Genomic DNA, 21,100 nt, shown 5'->3' on the forward strand with positions numbered 1-21,100 from the left:
TCTTCCTCATGAGGAGACAGAGTGATGATGGTAACATTTCATCGTACGCCAATCACAGGTAGAGTTGGGCGAGTGTTGTTGACACATGAACGAAAGCAAGCGCAGTCGCACACACAATGACACAAGTGAGTAAACGATCAACAACATGTTGAATGGCGAGCTCGGTAAATGTTAAACTGGAAGTATAGTATTTTTGACAAAATGTAGCCAGGTCTGTTGAACATTAAAACCATTTAGATTTTTGTTCACTGTTTCTGTATTCAGTGTCAGTTTTATGCTAATATCCAGATTTATCATAAATAATTGCACTTGAAAGTAATGCAATAGTTACTTTCCCTGGTAACTAGTTACTTTTATAATTTGTAACTCAGTAACTAATTCAGTTGTTTTTTTGGGAGAAGTAACTGTAACTAATTCCTTTTTTAAAGAAATATTTCCAACACTGGTTTGAAATCAAATGAGAAGCAGAAGCTCATTTTCATGGTTAACTGAAACTTTTCAAACTGGAACATCAGGACATTAAGAGATTAAAATCATTACATTACATTACATTACATGTCATTTAGCAGACGCTTTCATCCAAAGCGACTTACAGTAAGTGCATTTAAACATTTGGGTACAAATAAGAGCTAGAAGTAAGTAAGAGCTTCAAGTAGATCAAACTATGAAGTGCTAATCATAAGTGCGATGTATAAGCAAGTTTTTTTTTTGTTTTACTCGTCGTCGTCTTAGTCGAGGTAGAGTCGGAAGAAATGTGTTTTAGTCGGCGGCTGAAGATGTGGAGGCTTTCCACTGTCCGGTTGTCAATGGAGAGCTTGTTCCACCATTTGGGAGCTAGGACAGTGAACAGTCTCGAGTTCTGCGAATGCCTCTGCCATCCTCTCAATGAGGGGGCAGCAAGCTGGTTTGCCGATGCAGAGCGGAGTGGGCAGGCTGGGGTGTAGGTTTTGATCATGTCCTGGATGTAGGCTGGACTGGATCCGTTTGTAGCATGGAATGCAAGCACTAGAGTTGAAGCGGAGGCAAGCAGCTCCAGGAAGCCAGTGAAAGGAGCGAAGGAGCGGTGTAGTGTGGGAGAATTTTGGTAAGTTGAAGACCAGTCAAGCTGCCGCATTCTGGATGAGTTGCAGAGGTTGTATGGCACACGCAGGGAGACCAGCCAGGAGGGAGGTGCAGTAATCCAAGCGTGTGATGACAAGAGCCTGGACCAGAACCTGTGCTGCCTTCTGGGTCCATATCCTTCTGATGTTGTGCAACATGTATCTGCAAGATCTAGCTGTTGCAGCAATGTTGGCAGTGAGGGAGAGATGGTCATCAAGTGTCACACCCAGGTTCCTTGTGGTATGAGAAGGAGTTACCACAGAGTTGTCGAGTGTTATGGTTAGGTCTGTGGTGGGAGACCCCTTTACCTGGGAGAAAAAGAAACTCAGTCTTGTCGAGATTGAGCTTCAGGTGATGGTCAGACATCCACTGAGAGATGTTGGTCAGACAAGCGGAGATCCGTTCTGCTAGATGTGTCGGAGCTGGGAAAAGAGAGAATGAGTTGGGTGTCATCGGCGTAGCTGTGATAGGAAAAACCATGAGAGCGAATAACCGAACCAAGAGAGTTGGTGTATTGAGAGAAGAGGAGAGGGCCCAAGACAGAACCCTGAGGGACCCCAGTAGCTAGAGGACAGGGTTCCGACACAGATCCTATCCAAGTTACTCTATGTTTGGTTTTGAAGATAGGACGAGAGTAGGGTAAGTGCAGAGCCTGAGACACCTTGTTCTTGAAGGGAGGAAGTAAGGATCTGGTGGTTAACTGTGTCAAACGCTGCAGAAAGATCCAAGAGGATGAGCACAGAGGAGAGAGGCATCCCTGGCAGTGTGGAGTTGCTCAGTGACAGCAAGAAGTGCAGTTTCGGTCGAGTGACCTGCAGTAGAAGAAGTAGATTGGTGACTTCTCTGACTGGATGTTGAAGTCACCAAGAAGAACAAGTGGTGGACCATTTTCTGGGATGTTTGAAAGGAGGACATCTAGTTCCTCCAAGAAGTGTCCCAATGGGCCTGGTGGACGGTAGATGACAACAATGATGAGTTTTACTGGGTGAGTTACAGTTACAGCATAAAATTCAAACGACTGTGAAGAGAAGTGTGGCAGTGGGTAAAGAGTGAAAGTCCAGTTGGGGTTGATGAGCAGACCTGTCCCGCCACCTTCCAGTGGATCTGGGTGTGTGGGAGAAGGAGTGGGCGGAGGAAAGAGCCGCAGGGGTGGCTGTGTTGGAGGGTGTTATCCAAGTCTCAGTGAGCGCAAGGAAGTCCAGGCATTGCTCACTAGCAAAGCCAGAGATGAACTCAGTCTTGCGGGTAGCTGACTGGCAGTTCCACAGGCCCCCTGCAACAAGGTGTTGGATGTGTGTGGAGTGGGTGGGATAGATAAGTGAGGACAGGTTACAGTGATGCTGTGAGTGATTGTGAGGTTTGTAGTATCTATGAGAAGAAACATGAACAGGAATGGAAAAAGTGCACATATGTGAAAGGTAGAAAACACTTGCAGACAGGTACTTAGCCTCGTTAGCCTCCTTGTTAGACTCCTGAGTCTTCATCTTCCTGAGCCTTCGTCTTCCTGAAGCTGCCGCTTCAAAGTGAGTGCTGTTTTTTAAAAGACACCTGATTAGGGGCTGATTGGTTACAGCTGTGTTGGCCAGTACATGTCATGTGTGGCGTGTGAACTTATTGTCTCACGCTCTGTTCATTTGTTAATTACATGTTAAATAAATACCTGTAATGACATTTATGATGTATTCTACCTGTCATGTGATCAGTTCAATAAAAACTACATTAATGTCACTGCTTTGGATTCTGTTGTTTATGTTAACACAAATCTTTCTATAATGAACAGTAATTCTATAAAAATGTTTTCATGAGCAACTAAGAATGCTATTGTAAGGGAAATATTCCTAATTAAATTAGAATTGAATCAAATCGAACTGAGACCTTGTGAAATCACATTCTATTAATATGGTGCATTTTAGCTACAGCGTACCATGATAATCAAGGTCCAGTGTATACATTTAAGGTCAAGAAATTGGATTTTAATGAATGGACGATGATTTGATGGTGTTTTTTTAGCCCACAATGAGTTCATCTGAGCGCTACGGAGGCACCATGTTTTTACAGTGGCCTACGATGGACAAACTAAACATCTGTTGACATTTGATGCTAACTGAAGGCTACATAGTTTCTCTAGAACTCGTTTTACACGTTTCATCTGAGATTGAAGACAAAACAAAGTTTGTTACAAACTGAACACGTGTATTGTGCAGACAGTAAATACAAAGTGATTTCTGTTTGAAGAACGTTTACACTGTTGATATGAAATGAATTCATCATCGGAGTGGCACTGGTCGACCGTCACATGCACAAAAAAAAAATCTTTCAAAAAACAAAAGAAAACAAAAAAAAGGAACGACGTCGCTGCTCTTCTGTGACAGGGTGAAGTGAGAGTCATGATTCCTCTGAGCAGAAGTGGAGCTCACTACATGTCCACTGGTGGCTCAGTTTCCAGAGACATAGCCTCCAAGGGTGACTGGGACCCTGATATCAGGACACCCACTGACTGTGGGCCAGGGTCCAGGTCTTCACTGACAGAACCAGGTTTCAGCAACTCTTCACAGAAGAAACCTTGCTAAGGCCGGTGGAACCTGGTGAACGTGGGTTAAAACAGTGTTGTATTATTATCACAGTAGGCTGCACTCTTAAAGAAAGCTACACATCATGATGACACAGCCATCAGCAAGTCACTTTCTCATCTCCAGGACCTGGTTTCAGGTCAAATTCAGCTCACCATTGTGTAAGTGAGGGTTTAGCACGACCCTCCTGAGACATGATCTGTGAACAACAGACAAGAAAGTACTGACCTCGTCAGATGTTTGCTCAAAGAGTGAACTTCCATCTCATGACTTTTAAACTCGTTCAGCTCCTTTCGTATCGCCGCCTGCAGAAAAACAGACAAACAAGCAACATCAGGCGTGAGCTGAGGTGATGAAAGGTAGCAGTGTCTGTTGTTTTAGTAGAAACAGGAGAATCTGGAAAACCAACGGTTAGATTAGTAATGACATTTAATATCTATTTATCGAAGCTTTATATATAGAACCCAGAACACAACATTTTTTGGTACCAACCAGGAGACGTTTGAAGCCTCACTGTTACATTTCTGTTACAGCGTCCACTCATAAATCTTTTTGTTTTTCTCCTGAAAGAGACTCTTCCCTCTGTGGATGTTTATGAGACTCCAGCACTTCCTTTACACAATCATCAAATCCATGAGGTACTGTATTTAAGACGCTTGGTTGAGATCCTTTTTCTAAATGATTATTATTACTTTGTCATGCGTGGCTATGTCTATAATGCAGCGTTTCCTCTACATTCATGAAGGAGTGGTGGGCCGCCCATCTTAAATCCTTGCTGCACCAGCGCCGCATGTCTCCACCCTCACAGCAGAGTCCTGCGCCGGGTCAGGTACTCACGAATTCTACGGTAAACTACAGATAAATATCTTGCTCAGTATTTACTATTGAAGAGAGAGACGTCTGATGAAGATGAAGACGAATTACTTTTACATTTACTGTTCACACTTGTAATCAGATGTGATGTGAGTGTAAATGATGTGACGTTCATGTTTTATGTAATCGTAAGACAAGTAACATTAGACAGAGATGAGCAGAGGAAGAAAGTGAAGGAGAGCTGAAGGGAAGCACAGGCCCCTCATGGCTCTACCACAATGATGATGGTAAGTGTTGATCAACCTTTTTTAACATACATGTCAATACTTCTGTTCAATAAATAAAAAATAAAATAATTTTAAAATTGTATTTCCATTGTACAAGCAAGGATCAATAATGCCAGCTCTTCTATAAAAAAATTAATTAATCTTTGCTACTGATTATCCATATATTTATGTAATTACATCAATTTATATCAACAAATGATTATTTATTGTTTTTATTTTTACATTCAGCCTTTAAAAAGCCAAATTTAAGCCATTCAGTAAATAGGTTGTTTCGTTCCCTGATGGAGGAAACACTGTTGTGTTTTGATGGTTGAATTTTGTGTTGTTTTTTTAACACAGAGAATATTGAAATTCAATATTCATGTAATATCTGTCAGATAAATTCCAATCAGATATTTCTCCCAAATCTTTCTGCCCTATTTTAACCTTTAACCTTTAACTGGCCTCTATTTACAAAATAAAATGGAATAAAGAGGAGGAGACCGACCAAATGTAAGTTTTCTACTATTTTAATCATGATAATTCCAGTGTGTCTGCTTTGTCAGAGGTGTCGTTTTATCTACCTTATCAGCGGCTGACAGTCTGGTCCAGGGTTTGTCAGCTCGCCTGTCATAGTCCTGAGCTTTGGCCACTTCCACGTAGTCACTGAAGCGGATCAGGATCTTTCTGTCCCGCAGTTCGTCCACCGTCGGCCGCTGGTTCAGCTGGAGGACACACATGGATGTCAGTGGCTCTCCTCAGCTCATGACAGCATTTAAAGCACGAGTGCATCACATTTATCTTGTATTTTGTATCCAAACAACTTCACAGTCGGCACTGCACACACTGGTGTCCTCAATAAGTCAACTGCTGAGTCTGAGACCTGTGAGGTGACCCGGACAGTTCACAGACAGACAGACAGAGTCATGTAAAGGGACAGGGTTAATATGAGATTAAACTGAAATAGCTGCGTACCTTTCTGTTTAAACGCTGTTTGATTTCTCTCCTCTCCTCCTGCTCTGTCTGGTCATTTCTCTCTGTTGAAACAAGGAAAGAGATAAAAACATGACCCTGGAATGGACTGTGTTTCCCACAGTGGTGAACAGCTGCTCACTGTGTGGACTCGTAAACTAGCTGGATGGATCAGAACACCACAGGGAGTGATGAAAGGTCACTAGATGTAACGTAATCTTATTTATTCCCCCAAAAATATTAAAGCTTTTGAACTAGAGCTGCAGCTTAACATGAGGCAGACTGGTCACCATGTCATCGACAGCTGTTTTACACTAATCAACACACGTTTATTTGAAGCCACCACAGCGTTTTTAACACTGAGTGATTTCTGTGATTATGGATAAAGATATTTCATGTTACAGCAGCACAGAGCTTTGATTCACACACACACACACACTGACATCAGTGATATCTGTACAGTCGGACTTGGTAAAAACAGAATTTTAGGGCTGGATGTCGCCACCAATTTCCTGAATCCATTCGATTCTGATTCACAAGGTTTCAATTGGATTTGATCGATTTGATTCAATTCGGAATATTTCAGTTACAATACTACTTTTATTATTTTTGTTATGAAAACATTTTTACAGAATGAATACTGTTAATTATACAAAGATTCCTCACAGCTGGCATACGGAGAATATTTGTGTTTACATTAATAACAGAATCTGTGTGTGTGCCCTCTGACTCGCGAGCACGTTAGACTCCTTGGTCCTTGTTTCAAGACGGGTAGAGTGTGTTGCCAACATCGCCGCAGACCTCTGGCGTAAATGTTAGAATGAAGCAGAGAATTTGTAATGTTCATAAAAGGCTCCCACTCTTATTGAAGCTTATATTTGATGTTGCTTTTATTAAAGAGGCCAATTAACGCTGTGTTTGTGTGTGTATCTGCGTCATGACCTCATCTATGAAGCCCTAAAAGTCCATAACAATCAGTGCAGCCACTGCTGAGAGCGCAGGGTTTGATTGTTTTCCGGAGCGCTACAAAGCGGCAAGGCACTGTTGACTAATTACGTCACTGGTGAATTTCACCACTCCTGTAAACAGCAGCACCACCTAGTCCGGGCACTAGAGTCCGGGCACATCCGGTGTGGAAGAAAGGTTCAGCGAGTGTTTGTGATAAACAAAACCAGACGCTCCACAAGCTCCAGCCAATGAGCAAAGAACAGCTCAGTGGATATCTTTCATATTTGATGGGAATATTCCTGCTACATTTCCCAAATACCTCCATGTATGCAGCAACCACTTCACGGAGGATTGTTACACAAACTTGGGGCAATATAAATCAGGACACAGAACCAAACTTCACCTAAAACAATATGTATATTACAATATTTACAAACTGTAAAACTGTCTTTGTGTGCTTGTTCTGTCGTTTAGCATTAGCGATTGTCGGCTACAGGCTACGCTACACGCTCATTTGCATGTACGTGTGTAACCACAACGTTATCCAAGCTCCAGGCGTCCTGAACCATAAAAACTACTTTATGTTTGTAAGTACACCTCCATATCTCACATAGAAGTGAGACAGAACCATACTATGGCCTCTGTAAGTCAGTCAGTCAGTCATCATCTCACCGCTTTATCCTCCACCAGAGGGTCGTGGGGGGTGCTGTGCCAATCTCAGCTACATCGGGCGATAGGCGGGGTATACCCTGGACAGTTCGCCAGTCCATCGCAGGGCCACACACAACTAGAGACAAACAACCATTCCCTCTCACACTCACTCCTACGGTCAATTTAGAGTGTCCAATTTACCTATTCCCCACATTGCATGTTTTTGGACTGTGGGAAGAAGCCGGAGTACCCGGAGAGAACCCACGCACACACGGGGAGAACATGCAAACTACATGCAGAAAGGCCCTTGTTCCAACCGGGGCTCGAACCCGGGTCTTCTCGCTGCAAGGCGAGAGTGCTAACCACTACACCACCGTGTAGCCCGCCTCTGTAAGTAACATTATATATTGTTATTGTTAGGTGAAGAATTTATTAGTTGAGTACTTTAATGGTGTATTTCCACCGGTTCTACTCAGTGCGCCTCACCTTTAAGTAGCGTTTCCATTACATGTTTCCACTAGTATAGAACCTGGATCTCTCGGGCGGTACCAGGTACTATTTTCAGCAGCCTGAGATATCCAGTCTCCACGACTCAACTAATGAATGTATATGACATAAAACACTGAAATGCAGGAAACCAGCCAGCTTCTAATTAATCTGAGGTTCTCTGAACCAGTAATAGTATCTCTTTTTTTTTTTTTTTTAATATTTTTATTGAGAAATATGGCACATTTACAAAAACAACACTGTAAGCCACAGTTGTGAAAACAGAAAAAAATAAATACTTGTAATGTAATGTGTATCACAAAGGAGTAGTAAAAGAACCATATTACTTTCTTGTTTTTTTTCCCTCTTTCAAGGTGAACAAAATCCAAACAAATTTTTATAAAACATACATTTTTTATAAAAAACAAAAGGAGAAAATGAAATAAATAAATAAACTAACACAACACATAATCAAACTAACTACCTACAGGGGGGACCGTCAATCGAGAGATAAGGATGGAAGAGACCTGAAAAAATCTAAGAGAGACTGCCATTTAGAATAAAATTTAGCGGAATCAGATCTCAGTGAATATTTAATTTTTTAAAGCTTCAGAAAAGACATAACGTCCTGGAGCCATTGGGTACTGGAAGAAGCTGTAGTAGATTTCCAGTAAAAAAGAAGATGTCGCCTTGCCAATAGAGAAGTGAAAGCAATAATATCTAATTGCACAGAGTTGTATCTACTGTAATCCTCTGGACATCCAAATATGGCAATATAGGGAGAAGCCTTTACAGTTATTAAAATTATTTTGGAAATGATGTTGCACAACTTCTGCCAGAAAGATAACACTAATGGGCAAGAATAGAACATGTGAGTCAGATTACAGGGAGAGGTATGACATTTGTCACAAATGTCATTGACAGTATGATAAATTCGTGACAGACGGGCCTTGGAAAAATGAACTCTGTACACAACCTTGAATTGTATGAGTGAGAGACGGGCACAGGATGAGCTTGTGTGGATCTTTTTTAGAGCTGCGTCCCACCAATTGTCACCAAAGATCAGCCCTAGCTCAGTTTCCCAGGCAGCCTTGATTTTAATGATAGGCGAGCTGTCGTAAAATAGAAGGCTAGTATAAATTCTAGAAATTAAACCCTTCTGAATGGAATCAGAGCAAAAGAGCTTGTCCCATGGTTGAGCTGGGGGTAGAAACAGAAAAGTTGGAAACAGAGATTTGACACAGTGTCTAATTTGAAAATATTGGAAAAGATGAGAAGGTGGGAGTTCAAACTCCAATGCTAAATCTGAGAAACTACGGAAAATTCCATTCTTATAGAGAGCTTCAAAATTGACCAAGCCTTTATGAAACCATATTGAAAAAGTGGGATCAGCTAGAGCAGGTTTAAATAAGTGATTCCTTAGTAACGGAGCCGAGGTGGAAGTGGACACAAACTGAAAATGTTTTCTGAATTGGTACCAGATTTTAAGGGTGGAATTCACCAATGGGTTATCTGGGAGGCCAGGGAGGGTATTAGAAACAGAAGAGGTAAGAAAAGCCAATAAAGAGGGTGTGTTGAAAGACTTTACCTCAAACTTACACCAGGGGGGGTGGGATGATCCTGTCCAAAATGAGATTTTATGTATATGTGAAGCCCAATAATACAATTGAAAATTAGGGAGGGAAAGTCCAGCATCTAGCTTACATCTCTGAAGAATGGACTTGCGTATTCTTGGGACCTTCCCACACCATAAAAACCTAGAAATATCCTGATCAATGGTCTTAAAAAATAGGAAGACATTGAAAAAAGAACAGAAATTTGGGCAGGATATTCATTTTAACTGTATTAATTCTTCCCACAAGTGATAAAGGCAAACTTTTCCATCTTTGCAGGTCAGATTTAATTTTAGCCATTAATGGACCGAAGTTAGCAGACGAAAGAGTGGTTAATGATCTAGTTACATTGATCCCTAAATACCTAAAGCCAGAGGGGCTCAATCTGAAAGGGACGTCAGCTTGATCCAGTTGTAGTGCTGAGGCATTAACAGGATAACAGTCACTTTTAGCAGTATTAACCTTATAGCCAGAAAAAGACCCAAATTTATGTAGAAAGGATAAAATTGCTGGTAATGATCGGCCAGGGTCAGAGACATATAACAGCAAATCATCAGCATAAAGGGATAATTTGAAATCCATTCCTAATCTGGATATCCCAGTAAAAATAGAGGAAGACCTGAAATGTAATGACAAAGGCTCTATAGCGAGAACAAAAAGTAAGGGAGATAAAGGACACCCTTGCCGAGTGCCACGAGACAGAGTAAAATATCTGGACTGAATGCCATTGGTGAAAATACTGGCCTGTGGGGAAGTGTAAAGAAGCCGTATCCATGAGATAAAACCATTGCCAAACCCAAATTTACGCAGTACAGCAAGCAGGTAGTCCCATTCAACCCTATCTCAGCATCAATAGAAATAGCTACTTCAGGGGTTGAAGCAGTAGTTTTGGAATAGATGATGTTTAGCAAAGTGCGCACATTGTAAAAAAGCTGACGTCCCTTAATAAATCCAGTTTGCTCCTCTGAAATTATGTATGGGAGAACATTTTCTAGAAGGCGAGCAAGCGCCTTAGCAAGGATCTTAGCATCAACATTTATCAGAGAGATAGGTCTGTAAGAACTGCAGAGATATGGATCTTTATCTTTTTTCAAAAGCAGACTTATGGAAGCTTTTTTAAAGTAAGAGGAAGAAAGCCATTTTCCAATGATTCCATATATACAGAGTGCAACAGTGGGGCCAATTTAGATTTAAATCTTTTAAAAAATTCTACCGGAAAACCATCTGGGCCAGGAGCCTTATTATTCTGCATAGTACTTATGGCAAAATTAATTTCCTCCAAGGTTAATGGTGCATCAAGTTTTTCCGCATAGTCTTGGCTTACGTTGGGAAAATTAAGACTATCTAAGAAATCACCCATTTCTGAGGCATCAGGTGGAGATTCAGACTCGTATAACGAAGAGTAGAATGAACAGAATACAGAATTAATAGCATTAGGGTCTTCATGTAGCAAGCCTGAAGAGTCTTTAATCTGAGGAATCATGCAAGAGGCGGTTTGGCGACACAATTGGTGGGCTAGGAGACGGCTCGCTTTGTCGCCATGTTCATAATATGTAGCACGAGAGCGTAATAAAAGGCGCTCTGCTTCACTGGTTGATGTGAGATCAAAGTCAGTTTGTAATTCAACATGATCTTTAAGTAAGACAGGAGAGGGGTTAATAGAAAGTTGTTTATCAATGTCACCAATTTTATTCAAGAGCCCCTTAAGTTTGGTAGCACGAGCTTTATTTAAGTGTGCAGAATAAGAAATAATTTGGCCCCGTAAGAATGCTTTCAGTGATTCCCACAATAGAGAATAAGAAACAGGTTCAGCCTCATTGCGGTTGGTGACCATAAAATCCTCAATTGAGGTTGCAATAAACTTATTGAATCCGGTATCAGACAATAACAAAGTGTTAAGCCTCCATGGTGTTCGGTACCGGGGTTGTGGGGAAAATTGGATATCCAAAGAAAGAAGGGCATGATCTGAGATCACAATAGGGTGATACTTAACTGCTGAGACTTTAGAGATTATTTTGGCATCGATGAAGAAATAATCAATTCGAGAAAAAGACTTGTGCATCTGTGAGAAAAAAGAATATTCCCTAGAATCGGGGTTATTAAATCTCCAGGGATCAACACAGCCATTCTTAAACATAAAATCAGAAAGCGCCTTCGACATTAGAGATGGATTCAAAGATTTGGGAGAGGAACGATCTAATTTTGGATCAATAACACAGTTCATGTCCCCACCAAATATGAGGAGAGAATTGTGTAAAGGAGGAAGATTTTCAAATAGCTTATGCATAAAGTGAGGGTCATCGAAATTTGGAGCATAAATATTGACCAATAATACCTGAACCTGAAATAATTTGCCTGAGAGTATTAAGTATCTGCCATTAGAATCAGATATGCATTTAGAAGGTGAAAATGAATAGACTTACTGATTTAAATTGCAACCCCCCTGGCCTTAGAATTGAAATTTGAATGAAATATCTCAGATACCCACGGACATTTAAGCCTAACTTGATCTTTAGTACGCATGTGGGTTTCTTGTAGAAACACTATATCCGCATTAAGTCGTTTTAGATGGGCAAGTACCCGAGACCGCTTAATGGGGCTCCCCATACCTTTAATATTCCAGCTCACAAGCCTCACAGCTTAACCATTACAAGTGACTCCAGAATTATTAGTACCGTTAGACATACACTAAGTGCTTGGTATCAGATAAAGATGAACATGACGGACCACCCCTGAGAGAAAACAAAACGCAAAAAAAAAAAAAGTAAAAATAAAAAATAAAAAACAGTGAAGAAAAACAAACACACCGCCCCACCCACCCCCTAGGCACTTACAACGACTCCATCCCCAAACGATGAAGAACCCAGTGCTGACTCCACAAGAAGTCAAATCCCTAACAGAGACACTAGCGGCTATTGACCACATAGAGCTAACCCAGTCGGGCTCCTGCAAACTTAACAATATGAAGCGAGGCACAAATCAACATTAATTCCAACCTCAGTCACAGAACACAAAATTACTAAATGTCCGTATTACTCACAAATGACAGTTCACTTGATCAGAGTCTTAACGAATGCAGCGGCGTCCTCCGGTGATTTAAACTCCTTCGTGGAGCCATCATGCGTAACCCGGAGGCGCGCCGGGTAGAGCAGACCAAACCGTATCCCTGGTATTCCACGGAGTTGGCGACGGATGTCAGTGAAGGCGGCCCGGGCCCGGAGAGTTTTAGAACGCTTCGCAGGAGCTCCGAAAGTTACGTCCTACTCCATCGATCGCCCAACCGGAAGTCAGTAATAGTATCTCAAACCACACCTACAAATACACCTCTTATTTTACCAAGAGACAACTGAAAACCTCCTCCTCTACCAAGGCTGTAGCACGACAAACTGTGAGACACTCTGTTGTAGCTTATTATTATTAGATGTAGTTTCTTTGCCCATATGTTGTTGTTTTTACACATCGTCATAGCGACCTGGTGGGACTGTGAGAAAAGTCATTTCATTTGCTTTTATGAGGAAATGATAAATCTATGAAATGTGTAACAGAACTTTGTGTACATCATGTTCTCTGTGTCTCTCAGGAAGACTCAGGAGGAGGAGGAGCTGCTGTTCAGAGGAGTGGTCTGATCTGCTCCTTACGTCACTAGCAAGCACTTTTCAGATCCGCTGAGGAGAGTTCAGGAAAACTCAGCAGTGGCTCAAGTGTTTGTTATGAAACTTTAGGACTTCATGTACCAGCTAATGATGCAGATACACACACACACACAAGCAACGTTAAGTGGAGTTTGTGGTCTATGGTCGCTTTAAATTCAACTCTTTCAGATATATTATAACACTTTACACAATTACTATTCAAATGTTTTTGTCAATAAATGAAGACTCTTGGATCACTCACGTGTGTAAGAACAAACACTGAGGTGTGAATAATAAACATTGGTCAGTGTGTCAACTTACGTTTTAAGATGTTGCGACTCTCCAGCTCCTCCACCGCCGGCCTTTGGCTCAGTCTCCTGCGGAAAAACACTAGGATTACGTTCTGGAACATATCTTTCTTTTCTCTTTATAAAAGTCTTTACGTCTTTCACTTCCACTACAACTGTGGATGAATGTGTGAGTCCAAAACTGGACTGATTTAAGGATCCACATCGGCCAAAATAAAGTCAGGCTGTGCGTTTACCAGCACACGTCTGAACCAGTCTAATGCAGAAAATTTTCCTTTGAAAAGCGGGATTTGGTTGGTTCCTAGTTAGCGATAGAGGCACTGGTCATAGTTCCAGTGTCAGACTCTGAGAGCTGGACCTGGACCTGGACCTGGAGCTGGACCTGAAGCTCGCTCTGTGAGATTCCCTCATGAACGCGCAGGAATCTTGTGCACGTGTTTGTGGAGTTTTATTGATGAGGACGTGAGCGTCATCAAGCCTCATACTTTACCTTCACCATACTTCACTTAAAGCTTCAGTATGTAACTTAAGTAAGTGACTGCCATTTAGTGCTGCACATTTAGAGAAAATATTGCGATTTACGACATAATAAATGTTATCATGAGCCTGATTCCTGCATTATTAAGCAAAATACTGTGAATAATCAGTTTTGAAATGTTTATTTCTCAACATAAAAATACAAATAAAAAAGAACATAAAGAAATACAAACCCTAGGGTCTAAACAGTGTATTACAGTAATGTGCAATGGAGTCGGTTATTTCTGCCTCTTTGAAGTCTTGTCATGAGGCGTATCGACACTTGTGCTTAGTTGTGGTTGTTTTCTGAGGCTTTAGTGGCTTATTCTTTAGCCTGACTGTGTTGGAATTTCTCTCGCATACATTCCATCCTCTTAGTGAGCGACACTTTTGTTTGTGAGTTTTCTTGTCATAGCCTTTCTGCTGATACCTTAGAGATTTTCACAGCCATTTTAGGAACTCCAATCACTAGGATTGTGATTTATTTGTTATTTGATAGATTGATTAGATCCAATCATTTAGATTGCGTTTTGTTTTCAACCACGTTCTCGGTTAGTTAAAGATCGCCAATCAAAAGGATTGTGCTTTTGAGTTAGTTTCCGTTTTGAAGTGTTTAGAGTTTTCTGCTTTCAGTTTTAGGTGATAATCATAGTCTGAGTTAGTTTCCTCTTCGGAGTGATTTTTTGTTTCCCGTTCATAGTTCCACAGCGTTTCTTTTGAAGAGTGCTGCGTTCCCCATTTGTTATAGTTTTTCATAGCCTCGCTTTTGTTTTCCCTCAGTAAGAGGATCTTTGTCTTGTGTTTTGCTAACGAGTGCTAATAAAGACTATTAAAAGGCCTCTGAGTCCTCTCTGAACAAGCTTGTCAGCACCCTCGTAGCGCAGTTCAATTCAGCTTTCAATAAGGCTGAGGTACTCGAGAGGAAAAAATGCACTACAGTGGAATCAGCAAGAGGCCAGAAGGAAAAGACTGGATCAAGAACTCCACAAACTCAGGGAAGCTGTGTATGTCTGGAAAGACTATCAGCCATATGGAAAAGAGAAATGGAGACTCCTTTTAACATTAGAAATTAAAAGGAGGAACTGATGGATGAGTGGGCATGCAAAACAAACGGGGAAATGGGCATATCCGACCGGTAACCCGTGCTAGTACCATCCCATCTGTTCACACCCACTCGACTGTTGTTTCTCTGCCTGTTGACAGGCAGGGTACTAGATGTGTTACCAGCACTTCGCACCCTTGACAACCTGAGATCACACCGATAAGCTTGCCCAATATCCCGGGAACAGGGAGGCTGATTGGGAGAGTATCCAGGCACAAGTGGGTACCACAAAGTCCTTTGAAGTGGAGCAGGAGAAACTGAAGGGTCAAGTGACAGAGTTACAGGAAGTCAATGTCAAGAAGGTAGAGGAGCAGAGTAAACTGAGACCCCAGCTGAGCTCTTTAAAGACCCAGACTGTGAAGCTGCAGAAGACATTGGTGCAAAGTCAGGAAGATCTCACTAGGCTTCAGTCTGACATCTACGGGAAAGAGTCAAAAGTTTCTGCTGTGCGTCAAGACCTCAAGGCACCAGAAGAAAAGTTGAGCTTAGCACAGAAGGACTTGGCTGCTAACCACACCAGTCAACTCCTGCTAAGCAAACCACTGCTAACTCCAAACCAGACAGGTTTGGAGGCTCAGACAAAGGAACTGAGAAGCCACAGCTCATTGGAGCAGGAGCTCACTAAACGAGCAGAAGCACCTGGTGATAGGGTCTTTAATCCAATTCAATTCATTTCAATTTTATTTGTATAGCGCCAAATTATAACATACATTATCTCAAGGCACTGTACATAGACAACATCAAGGAGAGCAGAGAACCTAGAACACTAGGCATCAGTGGAGAGAAAAAACTCCCTCTTAACAGAAGAAGAAATCTCTGACAGAACCAGGCTCAGAGATGTGCGGTCATCTGCCTCGACCGGTTGGGGTGAAAGGAAAAATGGGGGACAGCGTAGAGGTGGGGGACAGAAAGGAGGGAGAGAAAGGACAAGAGGGAGATGAGGTAGAGACAGAAGAGAGAGAGAGACCAGGAGCAGATACAAGACAGAATATTTCTAATTTTCATAATGTTCCGCAGGTGGAAAAAGGCTATTCTGGAAATGGGTTTTATGTGTGAATCAAATGACATTTCCTGGACTTAATGTCTCTGAGACATTCCTGGAGTTGAACAACCTGATTTATTTCATCCGGCCTCATCGATAAATATAGCTGTGTGTCATCTGCATATCAATGAAAGTGTATGTTATGCTTTCTAATAATGTTCCCTAGAGGAAGCATATATAAGGTAAAAAGTATAGGCCCAAGCACTGAGCCTTGTGGAACTCCACAATTAACTTTTGTTTGTAGTGAGGCTTTATCATTAACGTGAACAAACTGGAATCTATCAGATAAGTATGATTTAAACCAGCAGAGGGCAGCACCTGTGATACCAAGAGTCTGCTGCAATCTCTGCAGTAGAATATTATGATTAATGGTGTCAAATGCAGCACTAAGATCTAACAGGACAAGTAAAGAAACTAGACCATTATCTGAGTTACTAACTTTAACTAGTGCTGTTTCTGTGCTATGGTTTAATCTAAAACCTGACTGAAAATCTTCAAACAGGCCATTAATGTGCAAATATTCACATAATTGACTAGCAACTGCCTTTTTTAAGATTTTAGAAACAAAGGGAAGATTAGATATAGGTCGGTAATTAGCTAAAATATCTGGGTCAAGGGGGGCCACATGGTGGTGTAGTGGTTAGCACTCTCGCCTTGCAGTGAGAAGACCCGGGTTCGAGCCCCGGTTGGAACAAGGGCCTTTCTGCATGGAGTTTGCATGTGTGCGTGGGTTCTCTCCGGGTTCTCCGGCTTCCTCCCACAGTCCAAAAACATGCAATGTGGGGATTAGGTGAATTGGACACTCTAAATTGACCGTAGGAGTGAGTGTGAGAGTGAATGGTGGTGTGTGGCCCTGCGACGGACTGGTGAACTGTCCAGGGTGTACCCCGCCTATCGCCCGATGTAGCTGAGATTGGCACAGCACCCCCCGCGACCCTCTGGTGGAGGATAAAGCGGTAGATGATGATGATGATGATGATGATCTGGGTCAAGGGTCGCTTTTTTAAGAAGGGGTTTACTGCTATTTTAAACGTTTGGGGCACATATCCAGTTAATAAGGATAGATTAATTTGAGTTAATATAGAGTTGTTAATTAAAGGAAACACATCTTTAAACAGTTTGGTGGGGATAGGATCTAACTGACAGGTTGATGGCTTAGATGATGAAACTAATGATGTTAACTCAGGGAGATCTATAGGGGAGAAACTGTCTAACTGTGCACCTGGTGCTTCTAAAGCTCTTGTGCTAGAAGATGAGTCAGTCCCAATATGAGGGAGGAGATGATCCATTTTTTCTCTAATTGATGTTATTTTATTCACAAAGACGTTGATAAAGTCATCACTGCTCAGTGTTAAAGGAATAGATGGTTCAGTGGAGCTGTGGCTCTGTGTCAGCCTGGCTACAGTGCTGAAAACAAACCTATGATTATTCTTATTTTCTTCAATTAGAGAAGAATAATAGGCAGCTCTAGCTTTGTGTAGGGCTTTTTTGTAAGCTACAAAACCATCTTTCCAGGCTGAAGTTCCTCTAGGTTACTGGAACGCCATTTTCTTTCTAATCTATGTAACGTCTGTTTAAGAGCATGAGTATTGGAGTTAAACCATGGTGCTCGTCTCATCTGATTCACCACTTTCTTTTTCAGAGGGGCAACACAGTCTAATGTAGTACGCAGTGAGGCTGCTGTACTATCAACAAGGTTATCTATGAGGGCGGGAGTAAAATCACAAAAGGTACCTTCAGATGTACTGACATATGGCACCGAGTTAAATAAAGGTTGCACTGTCTCTTTGAATGTATTCATATTATTATCAGACAGGCACCGGCTGTAGCTGTATTTCTTATTTATGTTATTGTAGTTCATTATTGAACAATTGAATGTGAGTAAATAATGATCAGTAAGGAGAGGGTTTTGAGGAACTATGTTTAAGTTATCATTATCAATACCATAAGTTAAAACAAGGTCGAGGGTGTGATTAAGGCAATGAGTTGGTTTATTAACGTGTTGAATAAAACCTATTGATTCCAACAGGGAGTTAAATGCGCAGCTAAGACTATCACGGTCAACATCTACATGGATGTTGAAATCCCCTACAATTATGATTTGATCTGTTTTAAGCACCAACTCAGATAAGAACTCAGAGAACTCTGATAGGAACTCTGAATAAGGTGCAGGTGGACGATAAACTGTGACTATCAAAATTGGTTTCTGTGATTTACAACTAGGATGAGATAGATTAAGAATAAGGCTTTCAAATGATGAATATCCTGGTTTGGGCTTGGGATTGATTAATAATCTAGTATTAAAAATGGCTGCTACTCCTCCTCCTCGGCCTGAGCTTCTAGGAATATGGGTATTAGCATGAGTGGGTGGAGTTGATTCATTTAGACTGACGTAATCGTCTTCATGTAACCAAGTTTCAGTTACACAGAATAAATCAATACAATTGTCAGAAATAAGATCATTTATTAAAACAGATTTTGAGGAGAGAGACCTTATATTTAATAGTCCACATTTGAAAGTGGTATTATTTGACTCTATTTTATTGTTGGTATTAATCTTTATTAAGTTAGAATGTCTAACTCCTCTTCTGTTTGTTATTGGTTTATTTACTTTAGTTTTTACTTTAGTAGGTCGAGGGACAGACACAGTCTCTATGGGGTTTTTAATAGGTGACTGCTCAAAAAGAAGCACAGAGAAGCATGAAAGACTGCAACTCTGTGTCCTGGTCTCAACTCTGGATTGTCATGGGTTTCTAATAAAATGCCCTAAACTGCTAGATGAGAGAGCTGCTCCATCCAAAGTGGGATGGACGCCGTCTCTCCTCATGAGACCAGGTTTCCCCCAGAAGTTTTGCCAGTTATCTAAAAACCCAATGTTGTTTTCTGGACACCACCTCGACAGCCAGCGATTGAATGACGACATGCGGCTATACATGTCATCACTGGTTACATTGGGCAAAGGACCAGAGAAGATTACGTTGTCAGACATAGATTGTGCGTACCTACACACAGACTTAACATTATCTTTAGTGACCTCCGATTGGCGTAATCGGGTGTCATTACTGCCGACGTGAATAATAACTTTACTGAATTTACGATTATCTGGAGCCAGCAGTTTCAGATAAGACTCTATGTCGCCCGCTCTGGCCCCGGGAAAACACCTGACTGTGGTCGCTGGCGTCGCTATTTTCACGTTCCTCAGGATGGAGTCACCAATTACCAGAGTTGGTTTCTCAGTCTGTGTGGTGCTGAGAGGGGAAAACTTGTTTGAGGTGTGAACAGGTTGGTGGTGGACAGGACTCTTAGGCTTAATACTACGCCTCTTACTGCGGACAGTCACCCAGCTGCCCTGTTTGTCTCCCGGCTGCATGTAAGAGTAGAAAGTTGCTCTACGTTCCACTAAAATAAGATGACCAGGCCTGCTAAAACTAAATCTATTTACTGTAATGTTGTAATTTCATAACATTGGCATTGAATAAGTACAATCATGAATTGGTTGAAAATCCTGTTATGTCATAACTTTACTCTGTTCCTCTGTGTGCTATAATCCCCATGGTGAAAACTACAACTAAAAAAAGGAGATACTTGCAATACCATTCACAGTGATCTCAAAGCAGGAGCCAAAATGAATGAAGTATCATCAAACACTGCCCTGTTTTCTCAGCTCAAAGGCTTCATTTCTCTATTTAGCTGCTGTGACCTGTGATGATACTATGATATGTAATAAAACCATAAACAGTGGTCTAGTGGTCAGGGAGACTGCGAATTGATATAATGACGACCAAGCTGTACAATAGAATATTTACATGCATTACACAGTTACAAAACAAAAGTTCATTTTCCCTTGGCAAAGACAAATAAAGTATTTTATACTGCACTTTTACTAATTCTACATTTTCTTATTATCTAATATAGTGTATTTGTGCATAAAAGTAACATTTCCCAGCCCAGATTTTAGTTTTTATTCTGAAAAACAATGTAGCTAAAAAAAAGTCTGTTTACATCACTAATAACAATGAATACTGGGATATGTTCTGCTTGAAAATCTGATTTTTCCATTAGTTGCTGACTTGTTTTCACTGTGAACAAAGACTGTGTTTAGCACGTAGATCTGACCATGAGTCACAAACTGCTGTAAAAATCCCAGCTTCTTCTGAATGAACTATAAGAGATAACAATGGTGCTGCCACTTTAACTTACCCTTTTTTATTTTTTTTTATGTTTAATGTGTTGCTCTGTGACGTCTGCTGGAAGTACTACCACCGGAAAGTTTATTTTCTGAATATATTGTGTCATTTGAAAACAGTCTGTCAAGATGAGTTTTTAATTTCCATATCAGCATCAATGCCACAGACTCTATAAAAAATGATCCTGCTGAAACACTCTCTCAAGCAAACTGCAGTGTTTGATCCTGATGCTTGTAACAAATAAAGTAATCTTTGTTCTATGTGTCAGGAGAGTCTCTTTCTGCACCGTCATCTCACCACCATGTTGTTATTTAAAGAAGGAAGGCCTTCTAAACGACAGTATAAACGACAGTATAAACGACAGTATAAAAGCCTATCTGACAATGATAAATAAATCATTAATCAATAATTAATATTTAAGAGTGTAGGAAAGTTTTTTTTACTATGATGCAATACCATGTCCTGTTTTACCCCGAGACATGAAAACATGATAGCTATAATGATTTTACTATGTTTTATTTAACCTTTAGAACACAGAGCATTGAGGCTGTTTATTTCCATCATTATATTAAAACATATATATCAAATTGAATTTGTTAAATTTGGAAATAGGTCACATATAAATATACTATATATAATTAATGAACAAGAAAAGTATCATTACTCCAGTTTTTTTTAAAGTGAACTAAATGAATCATAACTTTGACTCAACAAAACGTAAGAACACGAAAAAAAACACATTTTGTAAAGCCTGATGATGTGACCTATAAACACGCCCATATAAGGAATTCCCACAGCAATTTACCAAGTGGAAAATAAGATTCTGAAACATTCTGTAACTGATAGGATTTATTATCATATAATATAATATATTATTATTACTATTATTATCA

General features: G+C 40.8%; 1 protein-coding gene across 1 annotated transcript in view; it reads right to left on the reverse strand.

Moving 5' to 3' along the window:
- Positions 1-3,273: 3,273 nt before the first annotated feature.
- Positions 3,274-21,100, reverse strand: part of phactr3b (phosphatase and actin regulator 3b) — a 73,604-nt gene continuing 55,777 nt past the window's right edge. The window contains exons 9-13 of the mRNA XM_044018684.1: positions 13,374-13,429; positions 5,726-5,787; positions 5,335-5,475; positions 3,900-3,976; positions 3,274-3,683 (exon numbers count right to left, since the gene is read on the reverse strand). Coding sequence (XP_043874619.1) covers positions 3,668-3,683; positions 3,900-3,976; positions 5,335-5,475; positions 5,726-5,787; positions 13,374-13,429 — 352 coding nt within the window. The 3' untranslated portion in view covers positions 3,274-3,667. The remainder of the gene's footprint in view (positions 3,684-3,899; positions 3,977-5,334; positions 5,476-5,725; positions 5,788-13,373; positions 13,430-21,100) is intronic.

Source organism: Solea senegalensis, unplaced genomic scaffold, assembly GCF_019176455.1.
Source record: "Solea senegalensis isolate Sse05_10M unplaced genomic scaffold, IFAPA_SoseM_1 scf7180000017644, whole genome shotgun sequence".
In the NCBI taxonomy this organism is placed as follows: Eukaryota; Metazoa; Chordata; class Actinopteri; order Pleuronectiformes; family Soleidae; genus Solea; species Solea senegalensis.